This window comes from Physeter macrocephalus, chromosome 20, assembly GCF_002837175.3.
Source record: "Physeter macrocephalus isolate SW-GA chromosome 20, ASM283717v5, whole genome shotgun sequence".
Lineage (NCBI taxonomy): Eukaryota > Metazoa > Chordata > Mammalia > Artiodactyla > Physeteridae > Physeter > Physeter macrocephalus.
Window position 1 is genome coordinate 51,143,718 of NC_041233.1, and position 15,634 is coordinate 51,159,351.

General features: G+C 36.7%; 1 protein-coding gene across 7 annotated transcripts in view; it reads left to right on the forward strand.

Moving 5' to 3' along the window:
- EXOC6 (exocyst complex component 6) overlaps positions 1–15,634 on the forward strand; it is a 216,631-nt gene that overhangs the window by 166,496 nt on the left and 34,501 nt on the right. For all 7 annotated transcript variants that reach the window (XM_055081380.1, XM_024121372.3, XM_055081382.1 and 4 more), the window contains one exon: positions 10,261–10,334. In XM_055081380.1, coding sequence (XP_054937355.1) covers positions 10,261–10,334 — 74 coding nt within the window. The remainder of the gene's footprint in view (positions 1–10,260; positions 10,335–15,634) is intronic.

Genomic DNA, 15,634 nt, shown 5'->3' on the forward strand with positions numbered 1-15,634 from the left:
CCACAACAGTGAGAGGCCCGGGTACCGCAAAAAAAAAAAAAAAAAAAGAAAAAAAGAAATCCAGAGTCCAAGGAAGTTAGATAGCAGAGATCAGGAACTAGATACCACGAACGACCACTTGGGTAACTCAAGAAAGGCTTAAGTCAAAGAATTTAAGCAATAAGAGGTTAACATCAAATATAAGCATCAAGAATAGCCTTTATTCTGAATTAAATTTCATAATTTGGTTTGATTATTTTTCCATCTTCATTACTTTGTAAAAACATTATGCATATATTTCCTAGGCCTTAAAATGTCAGTCTGCAGGTAGAAACAAATAGCACAACCAGCTGAAGTTGGGGAGGTAGAAAGTTAAGAATAATTCAGTTTCTCATATCATTCAGCCATGTGCTTTTAGTTTTTGTTTTTGTTTTTTTCTGGTAGTGAAAGAATTAGCACTGATCCATCTATGTACTCACTTATTTTTTCAAACAGTGTGTACCCTTTTCCCTGGTATTCCTTTGACACACATACTTATGAGTTAAATTGGCTTGAGCTCAAATTTCAGTCTGTAACTGAATTTTTCCATGTAGAGTCAACTGATTTGTAGGGAAGATTCATTTATTCAGATGTTTAATGGGAACCTACTACCTGTTATTACTGGGAAATCAAAGATGAATCAGGTTTCAAAGATCTCAGATACTAGATGGAGAGGAAACAGACATGTAAATAACTATAATAGAACATAAATTCTTTATAGAAGTATATATCACTTGTAGAGAAGGAGCAATTAATCCTACATGCCATGGGGTTGAAAAGATTGACTATCATAGAAGTGAAATTTGAGTCTTAAAGGATGAGTCAGGTTTCATCAAAAGCAAGGAAGGGCATTCTGAGCAGAGGGAATGGCATAGGCAAAAGTGCCGTGATGAGAGAATGCTTAGGGAATCTTCATACAGTCTTGTATAGCTAGACTACAAGGTGCATGATTGAAAGTATTGAAAGATATGGCTGGGAGAAGTTAGACTTCTGAATGCTTGGACTTTATTTAATAAGCAATAGAGATCCATTGAAGATTTTTAATCAGGACCATGACATGATGAAGTCTATATTATAGAAAGTTAACTCTGTGTCATGTGGAAATTGAACTGAAATGAGAGAGGTACTACAAGTAGGAAGACCTGTTAAAAGACTATTGAATTTTTTCCTGTGAAGGGTAGAAAGAGCTTGACTTCGGGCAGTGGGAATGAAGAGAAGAGGATGGATTTCAGACATTTTGAAAGGAGGAGGGGAGGGAATACCTAAAATTAGCGAGTGAGTAAATTTGATATGATTTAGGTGGTTAGAATCAGAGACTCACATAGTAGAAGAGACCCGAGAATGCATCTCCTGGTTGGGGTGGGTGGTATGAAGAGGGGAAAAAAAGAAAGAGAAAAGGAGAGGAAGGTGGAGAGGAGAGAGGAAAGAGAAGAGATTTAATCATCTAGGATAGATAGTTAAGTTAAATTCAACATAGAATTTATAATTGTCAGCACCCAATGCAGAATGCTGTGCTCATAGAGTATTTGTTGCATAAATGAACAAATTAACAAATCAGGAAGTCTCTATAATCTGCATTTGCTTTTCTAGAGTTCTCCTAACTTTGTTATCAAAAAGTTAAGGCCAGGGATTTTCCTGGCAGGTCCAGTGGTTAAGACTCCACACTTCCACTGCAGGGGGCACGGGTTCAATCCCTGGTCAGGGGTAACTAAGCTCCTGCATGCTTTGTGGCGCAGCCATACATACATACATACATACATAAAATGCTGCCTCTTTTCAAAAATAAAGGTTAAGGCCAATTGATGCTGCTGTAATTTTCTTCGAGACCATTCAACTTCTTGATATAGATATAACTAATCATTTTTTTAAATTATTCACATATTTGATGACTATGTTTATTTTTATAAATTTATTTATTTTTGGCTGCATTGGGTCTTCATTGCTGCGCGTGGGCTTTCTCTAGTTGCAGTGAGCGGGGCCTACTCTTCATTGTGGTGCGTGGGCTTCTCATTGAGGTGGCTTCTCTTGTTGTGGGGCACGGGCTCTAGGCGCGCGATTGTCAGTAGTTGTGGCATGTCAGCTCAGTAGTTGTGGTGCACGGGCTTAGTTGCTCCGCAGCATGTGGGATCTTCCTGGACTGGGGATCGAACCTCTGTCTCCTGCATTGGCAGGCGGATTCTTAACCACTGCGCCACCAGGGAAGTCCCAGAAGTAGTAAAATTTAAGGCGAAGAAGAGTATGGTACTTTAGAGTCATGCATTAATTAATTCCTTCATATCTACCAAGTACTTGGCATTTAGGGGATACAGTGGTAAACAAAACAGACAAGGCCCTAACCCTCTTGGGGTTTAGGCCCAGTGGGGAGGCATTCATTATATGACTGCACTAATAAATATGATTATAAGTTGTTAAATTCTAGAAAAGTAGATGGTACTGTGACAGAGTATAAGAAGCAGACCTAATTTAGATAAAAAGTTGTATTGATTGAGAATATTAGGTAGGGCTTATGCATGAATGAAGTAGACATTTTTGGTTAACTTGACCGTAACCAATAATACTGCTATAACTGTGTGGTTGGAGAAGTCAGGAAGGCATTCCATTCGGAATTGCAAACGTAGCCGCCCCCCCCCCCCCCCACCCCCCGCCCGCCGCCAAAGCTACACTGAACCTTTAATCCTGTTACAGACTTTGTATAAGTTCAAGAGAAATCACTTCTTGGAGGAGCATTTGCCAAGCTTGGCATGAAGCTGATGTTCTAAATCTGTGTATGTGCTTTTGTTTTATTAAACACCTCTCATATATTGGGTCGCAACAGAAGGCACCTTACAAATGCAACAGTATAGAGGAAAAAATAAAAGTGTCTTCTTAAGTTCCTATAAAGGTATCTCAGAAATCCTTCACATCCCTAACAAAATAACATTTCCAAAGCATCAGGCAATCAGAAGGATTTGAGGTACCCAGAATAGGTCTAGAATGTACTTTTCATATATTCTACACAAATACCCAATTGAGGTTATTAACTCCTAAGAGTCTAACATCCTAAATTCATAAGCACTAGAAAAGTTCCAGCTTGAAGAGCACTGGTACCTTTTTCAATGATGATTTATTGAGAAATAGGTGAATCTCTAGGTTTGAAGGCCTTGGTCTTTTTGCAATTGGATAAAGGCTTAGCCCACCTCAAAAAAAAAAAAAAAAGAAAAGAAATAAAGTCTCTATAGATTTTTTTGTATGTATATGGCTATGACCCCAGGGCCTCTAATTCTAGCCTTGAAAAATGTCCATACCCCAATATAGAAGGGTTCAGGCAAAATCATGTCGATGGTATGAGAAGATATTTGTCTTTTTTTTTTTAAGTAAGCTGGATGCTCTTTTATTACTTGTCTACTTGAATTTGTTCCTGGTTTTAATGGCATTTAGGGTATCAAATGTAGGCTGCTTTGCTCCTTTTCCAAGAAAGGGAGAGGAATAGATACTACCTTATGTAAGAGTGGGGTGATGAATGTAGAGGGGCAGTTGGTTCTAGAGGCTTGCATTCCACTGCTACCAACCACATGTAACAGAATTTAACAGTCAAGAATTCTAACAAGACCCCTGACTCCCAGGCATGAGTTCTTCACCACCAGAAAAACCACTAGATGGTGCTCTTCGTCATCGCTTCTAATGACACATCTGGTCTACATAGAATACGTTGCCGAGCCAAAATTTGGGTTCTAACTAGTGAATTTAAATCTTCAGATCTAGTAAGAAATGGAATTATGAGAAATCTTTTCAATATGCAGTCTGTTTTTATTTACAGTCATTCATTTATTTAGTTATGAAATTATTCCATTTTATATGTCCTTGCCTTGTCATCCACAAGCAATCTTGAGAGTTTATTTAGCCTAGCCTCCTCACCCTCTTTTTCAATCTTTTGATCTATTTACTCTTCTGATTCCATGGGCACTTTTTCTTCCCCTTCCCAATTCTTCCTACCCTGTGTAAATGTTTTCCAAATAATCCACCTTACAGTAAAAATAACTGTCTGCCTAGGACAGGATTGTTCAAGGACATATTCCCTCTGCATTTAATTTCAGAGGTTTATATTTTCATGCCAGGATAAATACTTATAGCCTGACTTCTTAGCCATCTTTGTTCCCCCCTTACAAATCCTGTACATCTGTGCATATATCCTGAGGGCAGGAAGGGCATATTTTCCTGCTTAAAGTTTTGTTAGATTTACAAATAATTCATGTTTTTGCCTATAGATACTCAGTTCTCTTAAAACTTCATAGATTGCCAATTTGGAAGGGGTTTTTTTGTCATTATAATCACAGCTTCAGTATGTATTAATTTTTACTTTCAGTTTTATCTAAATTAATTCAATCTTATCTTCTTCTCAGTTAGACTAATACAGCAAAATTTTACCTTCCCAATAAGGTGACGCCTTCCTCTCTACCTCCCTCTCTAATGTTATTTTATTTATTTTAAATTTTTAAAATTTTTAAAATTTTAATTTTAATTAATTAATTATTTTGGGGGCTGTCTTGGGTCTTTGTTGCTGCATGTGGGCTTTCTCTATTTGCAGTGAGCAGGGGCTACTCTTCGTTGCGGTGCATGGGCTTCTTATTGTGGTGGCCTCTCGTCGCGCAACACAGGCTCTAGGTGTGCGGGCTCCAGTAGTTGCAGCACGTGGGCTCAGTAGTTGTGGCTCGTGGACTCTTGAGCGCAGGCTCAGTAGTTGTGGCGCAAAGCCCTAGTTGTTCTGCAGCATGTGGGATCTTCCTGGACCAGGGCTCGAACCCATGTCCCCTGCATTGGCAGGCGGATTCTTGACCACTGCGCCACCAGGGAAGTCCCTCTGATGTTACTTTACAGTATTTTTAAACTTAGAATCATTATTATTACGTTCCATATTCTAGCAAAAAATAAGAGGAAATGAATATCTCATGAAACTATTTTATTTTTAAAATGAAATGGTCAGGGCTTTCCTGGTGGCTCAGTGGTTAAGAATCCGCCTGCCAATGCAGTGGACACAGGTTTGAGCCCTGGTCCAGGAAGATCCCACATGCTGCGGAGCAACTAAGCCCGTGCGCCACAACTACTGAGCCTGCGCTCTAGAGTCCCCGTGCCACAGCTACTGAAGCTTGCCTGCCTAGAGCCCGTGCTCCACAAGAGAAGCCACCACAATGAGAAGCCCGCATACCACAACAAAGAGTAGCCCGCCTCACTGCAACTAGAGAAAGCCCATGCACAGCAACGAAGACACAATCCAGACAAAAATAAAATAAATAAATTTATGAAAAATGAAACGGTCAAATAGGAGGCACTAAGAGAAAAAACCCCAAAGATTTTGACTTTCTTTAAAAAAAAAAAAAAACAACTTTAGAAAGCCTGGAAACTATTTTAATTTTTTAAAATTTATTTATTTTTAACACTATTTTTAAAATAAATTTATTTATTTTTGGCTGTGCTGGGTCTTCGTTGTTGCACGCGGGCTTTCTTTTTAGTTCCAGCGAGCAGGGGCTACTCTTCGTTCCGGTGTGCAGGCCTCTCATTGCGGTGGCTTCTCTTGTTGTGGAGCGTGGGCTCTAGGGGCACAGGCTTCAGTAGTTGCAGCACACGGGCTCAGTAGTTGTGGCTCGCGGGCTCTAGAGCACAGGCTCAGTAGTTGTGGCACATGGGCCCAGCTGCTCTGCGGCACGTGGGATCTTCCCAGACCAGGGCTTGAGCCTGTGTCCCCTGCACTGGCAGGCGGACTCTAAACCACTGTGCCACCAGGAAAGCCCTGGAAACTATTTTTAAATATCTTATTGAAAGACCAAGATCAATGTGTGTTTTTAAAAACTACCCTTAATGGCATGACTAAATGACAAAGATATCATATTAGGAAGTAGGTATTATTAAATAAAAATAATAAAAAGTTGGCCCAAGGGAGGAGAACAAAGAAACCCCAGAATATGACAAATCATATAAAATTGAGAATCTGCTTGAGCCAAGAAGGAATCTGAAGACAAACTTAAAGCTATTCCAAAATTCAGTCATCAATTCTTTAAAAAGTTCAGAGATTGAAATCTACCTCTAGAATTATTGGGACCATATTAGTATAAATGAATTATTTGTATTATTATTTATTCATTCAACACATTTACTGAATATCTCTTGTACACCAGGCACAGAGTATGTAAAGATTAAAAAAAAAAATCGCTATTTCCTGTGAGCTTTGTGTTTAGTGGAAGAACTCACAATTTAGTTTCTGCTGAAGGAAACATTTGGAGTATTCTTACCCACACTCAATTATTTTGAAATAAATACACTAAATATGCACAGAATGTTCTAGATTTACACTGTCTAGTAGTCATATGCGACTATTCAATTAAAATGAAATAAAACTAAAAATTCAGTTCAGCTCAGATATACAACATTTCTATTACTGAAGAAAGCTCTGTTGGACAACATCATTCTAGATCTAATCAATAAGCTAGAGAACGTATCAATTACCAGGATTGGATGGCATCCCCTTAGAATTTATTTGTTCATTTGTTCAGTTTTCCTTCACTTACGAAACTCTTATTGCCTACTCATTACGTATCAGGCATTATACTAGGTGATCGGGATATAAAAATGGAAGTATGTTTCCTACCCTCAGGGAGTTCATGGTCTGGTGGGAAAACCCAGACAGATAAACAATTATAAGATAGCAAAATGGGTCGTGTAGTTAGGCTGTGTACAGAAGTTGCAGGGAGATCACAGAGGAGGAACCCTAACCCAGGGTTACCCTAACTGCAGGGTAACGGAAGTCTTCCACGGAAGATGTAGATTGAATGGAAGGATAAGTAAGAGTTACCCAATGGAAGAGAAGAGGAAGGATACTCCAGGCAGAAGGATCAAAGGTACTCGGTAAGAGACTGTGGCATATACAAGGAAGTGCAGATGGTTTGGAATGGAAGGAGTTTAAGGTGCCCCTAGGAAGGTGGTAAGAGATGAGGCTAGAGAGATAGGCAAAGGCCAGGTTATAAAGGATCTTACTTGTCCTGCTTTATTGTGAAGGTGATGGGGAACCCTTGAAAGGTGTTAAACTGTGAAGTGGCACAAATCACATTTACATCTTTCTGGGAGAAGTAGATGGAAGGGTGGCACGCAAGAAGCAGAGAGACCAGATAGGAATGTATTTTAGTAATGCAAGCAAGAAATGATGATAGCTTGAACTGAGGTAGAGACAGATTCAGACTGAAGATATTGTACAGGATAAAACCAACAGGGTTGACTGCATTTGAGTTTTAAAGAAGTAAAGGAAAAAATATGAAGCCTCCTATCCCTAAAAAAGATTTGAGAAAAGACCTAAGAGCTATAAACTAGTGAATTTCACTTCCATATTGGTTAGGTTCTTAGAAGAGATGGCATAAAATATGAGAGGCTGAATACTTAATCAGATTCTGGATCAATGAATTGAATGTCAGGAAATCTAAATTAGCTGTGTGATCCTGGGCAAATCACTTCAATTTTAATTTTTCTGCCCTATAAAATGAAGAACTTGGTTAGTTTTAAATGGAGCCTTCAGAGGACTGTTGGAGATATGTCAAAGGGGGGTGTCTCTTCTAGCTGCAGGATTTTGTGATCCATCATCTGCATGCCCTGTTTACTAAGGTAAATTATTAGAACGATTAAAGAAGATGGTATGTGAGAAAGTGCTTTGTAAGCTATAAAGTACTATATAAATTTATGGTACTATTATAATTTTGACTCTAAGCTCTTTGGATTAATGCCAAGCAATGGGGCTTATTAAACTATAGTATCTTAATTAGGAACTGAGAGATAAGAAAAATGACAGATTATTTTCAGTGTAGAAAAATTCTGGAAGATTAAGTGCATAATAATCGAAGTATAATTGAAATTGAGCTGATTTTTATGCCTGATATATAAAGTAAGTCTCTCTGTATTATAGGAAGTCTTTATGTGTGTATGTATATGTGGTGATGGTAGAAGCTGAGCTAACATACACAGCCTTGATTGGAGACCATCAGGGGATTCATAGTTAATTGTTACTTGGAAATAGTAGCCTGAGACTTGCCACGAAAGCCAATGGTATGCTGGATGGTCTTAAGAAAAGTACTTTTTAGATTAAAAAAAAAAATCTTTACTTTTAATAAGCTATTCAAATTTTGCTTGTTATTTTTCAATTAAGATCTCATGTTACTAAAAAGAGGCAATTCAATTATCTGGGCAGTGGTAGGGGGTGATGGAGTTGCCACAGTATGAAAGTATTCTACTTTTCATTGTATGAAAAGACAGTGATGTGAGTAAATTATAGTAAACAATGAAAAGTATGGTTAGATTTGCTGAATGAATATTAGTTTTCTGGAAATAGGGGGCCTGAGAAAGGTGAATGTAGTCACCTATCTAATGGCCATAGCTACTTAGTACCCAGCAGAGAACCAAGAAGTAAGGAGGAAAATGGTGTAACTGAGTAACTGAAAGGTACATATACTCAAAGGCATATATAAACTCATTCACCTTACTTGTGGGAGAGGCCCATGGTCAGGCTGTATTTGCTCTTACTTTAGATACTATTCTAGTAATTGATTAGCTTACTTAACCTGCTCAAGAAGATTAAAGATAACATAATAAGAGATGAGTGAGAGAGGAGGGAGTAAGAATTTATGTTAAAACTGTAAGAGAGAAGGCAGAAAAATTATAAAAGATAGACATAAGAACTCAAACAACACAGCATTCTGAGCTATTTAATGTAATAGAAAACAGCTGTTAATACCGTAGCAGCCCTGGGAATTTATTGTATTGTATAGAATAAAAAGTGTTCTTAATGGTTATCAATGAAGAGAATTAAGAAAAGTTTATATAGTGTTTAGTATTCTAAAAAAAGGATAAGGAAAGTATTATGATGCAGTTTAAAATTTTATCAAAAAATGCTTATGATGAAAAAAAGTTTTGATGCTTAAAGCAAAAATTATCATTAACTTAAAAACAACATCAACAACAAAAAACTTAATTTGAATTCTTCATTCTCCAAAAATGCCAAATAAATTAAGCTGTGCTAGGCTTTCATATATTTATTGTTTTTAGATGTTGATTTTTGAGCCTTTCTAAACTATACTTCACACAGAATATACTAAAGTTAAGAATTATATTTGTTATTCCACGATCTATATAGGCTAACAATGTAAGTGGTTTCTAAAATACTGGCTCAGATAAATTCACAAATGGAAAATCTATAATACTCTCTAAGAAAACTCAGATATTAATGGGGAGGGAGAGTGGTGGCAGGCGTTCATATTCTTACCAGAGAAGCATGTGTGTAAAATGATAGGGTCTTTTTTATGAGCCGCAAGGCTTTTGTTTTCAAAATAACTAGTTATTGAGATTGTCTTCAACTAACTAAACAAAGCTATGTTACTAGTATTAACTTTTTGTAAGTACAAAAAAGTTGTTGAAAGGGATTCCCTGGTGGTCCAGTGGTTAGGATAGGCGCTTTTGCTGTGGTGGCCCTGCTTTAATCCCTGGTTGAGGAACTAAGATCCTGCAAGCTGTGCAGCGTGGCAAAAAAAAAAAGTTGTTGAAAAATATCTTTCAAAATATTTTTTGTCTAAAGATATTAAGAAATCTGTCTTAAGAAATCTATTTTGTCTTAAGATGTCTCTTAGTTTTTAAAGAGGTGGGATTCCTTTATGGAAAAAAAATTATTTAAAAAAAATGAACAGGCATTCCTGCATCATCCTCATTTTGCTACTTTGAACATTTTACCTGCTGTAAAATGTAAAACTGCATGTAAAACTGACTTCTTACATGGCCGCCTATTATCGCTGTTAGCTAGAGAAGGATTTGTATAGAGCATATTCTGTAACAAAGCAGATGTTTTGAAATATGTTGACAACCGTGCAATTAGTGTAGTTTCAAAATGCTTCTATAATCATTCACTTAAGACTAAAAAGAGTCAGAAAACTTTTCTTGATTGAAGTATATTACTACCCTTGAACTTTTACAAAAGTTAAATGGATAACCATTTAAAATTTATTGTAATTAAGGATTAGAGTAATTAAATGACAGATTAGAAGTTTAAAATTATTAAAATATTTGTGGTAATGGGTGTGGAGAACATTCTCAGTGGTGAAAATTGAAGGTTATAAATAGTCTTCATTTGAAATGATTACTTGTAAATATTATAATACATTTGTATGAGTAGAAATTAATTTAGTGGTTAAACCCTTGTATATTTTGCAATCTTGTTTTTATTCTTTTTTTTTTAAATAGTGTTTGCCAGCTCTGAGCCTGTGCCAGGATTCCAAGGGGATACTCTGCAGCTAGCATTCATTGACCTCAGACAAGTAAGATGTAATAATGTACTTCTTCTCATTTATTGGTTTCTACTTCTCACCTTTTTTTTTTTTTAATGCTACAGGAATGCTTGTTTGCCTTGAAAAAACTTTTCTTTAGAAAAGTGCTTCTTTGATAACTGTATTTGGTCCTTCTTTTGAACCTATACCCATTCAGTGTCTCAACTTCATGGGGCATTCTTATTGGTGAATATTTAACTTAGTTATTACTTGCAAAGCACATGAATAAATAAAAACTTTATACTTTGGTTTAATAACACTTGAAGCTTAAGTTATTTCTTAATGATTTCATGGTCGTATATGAAAATTGGTAGTATAACATTAGTTTTAGGACCCAAGTTAAATGTAAATTACTACAACCTAGAAAGGAACCCCTTGCTTAAAACGTTGTCAGTGTAAAGAATGTTATTTTTATAGTTTTTCTGTATGCTTCCAGAAAGAAGGATAAAACTAATTTTTAAAGGTAATTAATTATGCATTTATGTAATTCTTTTCTAGTCACATAACTCTAAGTTTAATAACAAATATAATTTTTAAATTTCTTCTCTTCAGTTTACTCTTTAACTTCTCTATTGTCATTTTCTTAATTTTCTTCATATTACCTTTTTCCATCTCCCTCATAATTTTGCTTCTTACTCCTTTCTTCCTCTCTCCTCCTCCTCCTCCTTTTTCTTTTTCTTTCTTAATCATAGGATTAAGGAACTTAATAAAGCTGAGAGGCACAAGAGTGTGGAGGAGGGGTAGATCCAAGTTAGAGGGCTTAGGAGTGCTAGGATTGACAACAGGAGTGACTGCTGCCCTTGGCAAGAAGAACCAAATGGAGATGTAATTAAAAGAAAGTCACTGCGATATCAGTCTATTAATGGTCCCATCCCCTTTGAGGGATGGAGATAACTGGAGATGGGGCTCCACCATTGATATGAATAGACTCTTCCACAGTGATGTTTGGAATAGGACCAGTGTGAGCAGTTGAAGAGCTCTGATTTTAATAAATGTTTGAACACAGAGCTGCTTTTTCTAATTCCAAGCCAGTGTTCAATAAGTATTTATGAAATGCTAAGTACTGATTATTTGGAGAGAGGCGATATGGTTGAAATAGACACAAAAGTAATATAAGACACAGTTTCATGCTTATGGAGCTTAACAATCCTTTAGAGAAGCACAATACCCACAAACTAGCTAGGAATACTTATAAGACAGTGAGTCGTGTGGAAATAACTGGTATTTCAAGTCAAGTTTAGAAGAAAATTGAAAAAGCCGTCTGTCTCCCAATTATAATCTGTAAAGCACTGAACATATTTATGAAATAATTTCATAACATAAATATGAAATAACCGATATATTTTCATAACCTAAATAAATATGAAAATGTATTCATATTTATTTCTGTTTACAATTGGTGCTCATGTATTATGCCAAACAAGAAACACTATTATGAGTGACCTAGATCTACAGATGGTTAGCTTTACTAAGTTAAGGGGAAAATAGTAGAAAATGAAGAAAGTGGATTCTGAACTTCCATTTCAGTTTATTAGAAGATATTCTTACTATTGAAGGTAGATCCATTTTCTTTACAAGGAGTTATCTCTGTTGCTGTCCTGTTGCCCCTAATAAGATGATATAGAAAACTGAGTCCTTTACCAAGTTGGAAATAGATTTGGTGGTATATTCATTTCCAAATTAGGTTATGACCACTTACATGAATATGATCTCCAATCCAAAGAATATGTGATTCGAGGATAGCTCCCATTATATACAAATAATCTGTTCACAGAAAATTTGAAATTTATTGTTTGCTGTTTTCTCAGTTTTGTATGAATTTTTATGCTGTTAACTAGCTTGTAATCTCATTGTAGGATTGTAGATGGGATCACATAATTTAAGAAAATGTTTTATTAGAATATAGTTGATTTACAATGTTGTGTTAGTTTCAGGTGTACAGCAAAGTGATTCAGTTATACATACAAATATATTTATTCTTTTTCAGATTCTTGTCTCATATAGGTTATCACAGAATATTGAGTAGAGTTCCCTGTGCTATACAGTAGGTCCTTGTTGGTTATCTATCTTGTATATAGTAGTGTGTGTATGTTTATCTCAAGCTCCTGATTTATCCCTTCCCCCAGCATTTCCCCTTTGGTAACCATAAGTTTGTTTTTGATATCTGTAAGTCTGTTTCTGTTTTGTAAATAAGTTCATTTGTATCATTTTTTGAAAATTAGATTCCACATATGAGTGATATCATATGATATTTGTCTTTCTCTGACTTACTTCACTTCATATGATATTCTCTAGATCCATCCATGTTGCTGTAGGATCACATAATTTATAAAGCTGTTGGCAAAGATTCTGTTCCTTGATTTGCCCAGATAGGTAGGTAATTCAAAGCAGATTAAAACTCTGATCCTAGATACTTTCTTCCTTCAAACACAATCATCATTTGACAGCAAAGAAGTCCTCTTTACAAGCATATAGCTCACTAGGGAATTGTTATGAAGGCAGACTTATAAATATTAATAAACATCTCAAATCTTTTTGGTTGATTTACTTATCAAGTAGTGCACTTAGAGGCATTAAGTCCTGATTGACATTTCCTCATCAAGGTAATTTCTTTTTTTAAAAATATTTATTTATTTGTTTGTTTGTTTGTTTATTTATGGCTGCATTGGGTCTTTGTTGCTGCGCGCGGGCTTTCTTTAGTTGCGGTGAGCGGGGGCTACTCTTCGTTGCAGCACACGGGCTTCTCATTGCAGTGACTTCTCTTGTTGTGGAGCATGGGCTCTAGGCACGTGGGCTTCAGTAGTTGTGGCATTCGGGCTCAGTAGTCGTGGCTCGCGGGCTCTGGAGCGGAGGCTCAGTAGTTGTGGCGCACGGGCTCAGTGGTTCCGTGGCATGTGGGATCTTCCCGGACCAGGGCTCGAACCCATGTCCCCTGCATTGGCAGACGGATACTTAACCACTGCAAGGTAATTTCTTTAAGAGACTTAAGTGAATAAAAAAGTCTATTATGAAACATTTAGAATTCTGAAATCTATTATGACAAGTATATAGAACTGTTAAAATAAAAGATTTATATAGAAATAACTAGTTAATATAAAACACAGTTTTAAAGTATGGTAGTTAGTATGCAGTGGAAGTGAGTAGTGGATAGAAAATTTTGATGAGCTAATTTTTGACGTATTAATTTTTCTAGTCTTAAAAGAGGCTTAAAATTATTTTCTCTCATTATTAATGTTAAAATTTAATTATGCTCTCTTCTTGTACTTCTGTATTCTAAAACAAGAAGAGGAACTTCCCTGGTGGCACAGTGGTTAAGAACCCGCCTGCCAGTGCAGGAGACATGGGTTCGAGCCCTGCTTCGGGAAGATCCCACATGCCACGGAGCAACTAAGCCCATGTGTCACAACTACCGAACCTGCGCTCTAGAGCCCACGAGCCACAACTACGGAAGCCCGCATGCAGCAGTGAAGACCCAACACAGCCAAAAATAATAAATAAATAAACAAACAAGAAGACGCAACTAATTTTTTTTTTAATTTATTTATTTTTGGCTGCGTTGGGTCTTTGTTGCTGTGCGTGGGCTTTCTGTAGTTGCAGTGAGCAGGGGCTACTCTTTGTTGCAGTGCGCGGGCTTCTCATTGCAGTGGTTTCTCTTGCTGCGGAGCACGGGCTCTAGGTGTGCAGGCTTCAGTAGTTGTGGCACGTGGGCTCAGTAGTTGTGGCTCGTGGACTCTAGAGCGCAGGCTCAATAGTTGTGGCGTATGGGCTTAGTTGCTCTGCGGCATGTGGGATCTTCCCGGACCAGGGCTCAAACCTGTGTCCCCTGCATTGGCAGGTGGATTCTTAACCACTGTGCTACCAGGGAAGTCCCGATGCAACTAATTCTTGTCTTCAGCTACTGGACTGCTGTGATATAACTTGAATTTTATGATTTGAGAGGCCTGGATTTAATAATTTGATAATGATAGTTATTTTTCACCTATATTTGTTTTTCAAATTAACTTACAAACAGTTTAGTGGTGAAATACCAAGTATGGGAATTGACCAAAAGTAAAATTCATTTTGAAAACTTTAACCTCATATGAGGTGATGTAATGTTTTTTATCAGTATCAGTGATTATTTAAATAAGGATACCTTAAGTTTCAGTAGTGTTTTTATGTTCCTGACTTCATAAAGATATTTCATAGCAGCATATTATTTTAACACTTTTATGTGAAGTAGTATATCACCAAACATAAAGAGGGTGCTAACACTTTTATTTACATTTCAGTTGAATTTCTGCACTTTTCCTTTTTTTTTTTTTTCCTGGTCTGTGATCCATTTCTGTCTTAATAGGGCAGCTGACAGTTCTTTTCAAGTATACTTAGAAAGGCAAAAAAGCCCTTTTCATAGTACTTATAAGGGGTCATGCTTCTGTTTTTTAGTTTGAATTTGATACTGCTTCATGAATTGCTGGGTATGAAAGATTAGGAAGTAGGTCTAGTGGTCAAATTTTACCTGCCCACCCGGACTTTGCCCTGAGGTCAAACTCCTGATATTTGCTGTTCTGAATAGAGGAGTTGATGACAAGTATGAGCTGATACAAGAGGAAAGTTAGAACCATATCAAAGCTGAAGGCAAGAGAATTGGGACTCAATGAGAGACTGTAGCTAAAAGATGGATCATCAGAATTGCCCTCTTCTAAAGAAAAGGAAATAGCTGACCTGTGAGTGAAAAGACTTTATCATCCTGCCAATCACATGCTTGCTAATGGAAGCCAGTTATCTCAACAACATTTTAAGACCTACTGCCCCAATAGACAATGTGGAGGATTAGCAGTACTGGTACTGCATTATGTGAGTAATGCACTCAATTTTAAACGTGCTGTTTGAACATGATTTGTCTGTGTATACTTTTTTTTATAAGTAAAGCCTACCGTCCTTCTACCCCCAGTTCTGAAATGAAGTCACTAAATGGTGAAGGACTTTGGTATACTTACTTGTATCTGTTTTCTTTTACAAAGACCATCTCTTTTGTTAAATGTAATCTTTCAAATGGATTTCAAAAGAATTTCAAAATATGTAAAATTCTTTTGACAATGCATGAAAACCTTAAAATTTTTAAACTATTTTTATTATAAGACTCTTTGTATAATGTATAATATTTAGTGATACTTTTTATTTTATTTTATTTTATTTTATTTTATTTATTTATTTTTTGCGGTACGCGGGCCTCTCACTGCCGCGGCCTCTCCCGTTGCGGAGCACAGGCTCCGGACGCGCAGGCTCAATAGCCATGGCTCAAGGGCACA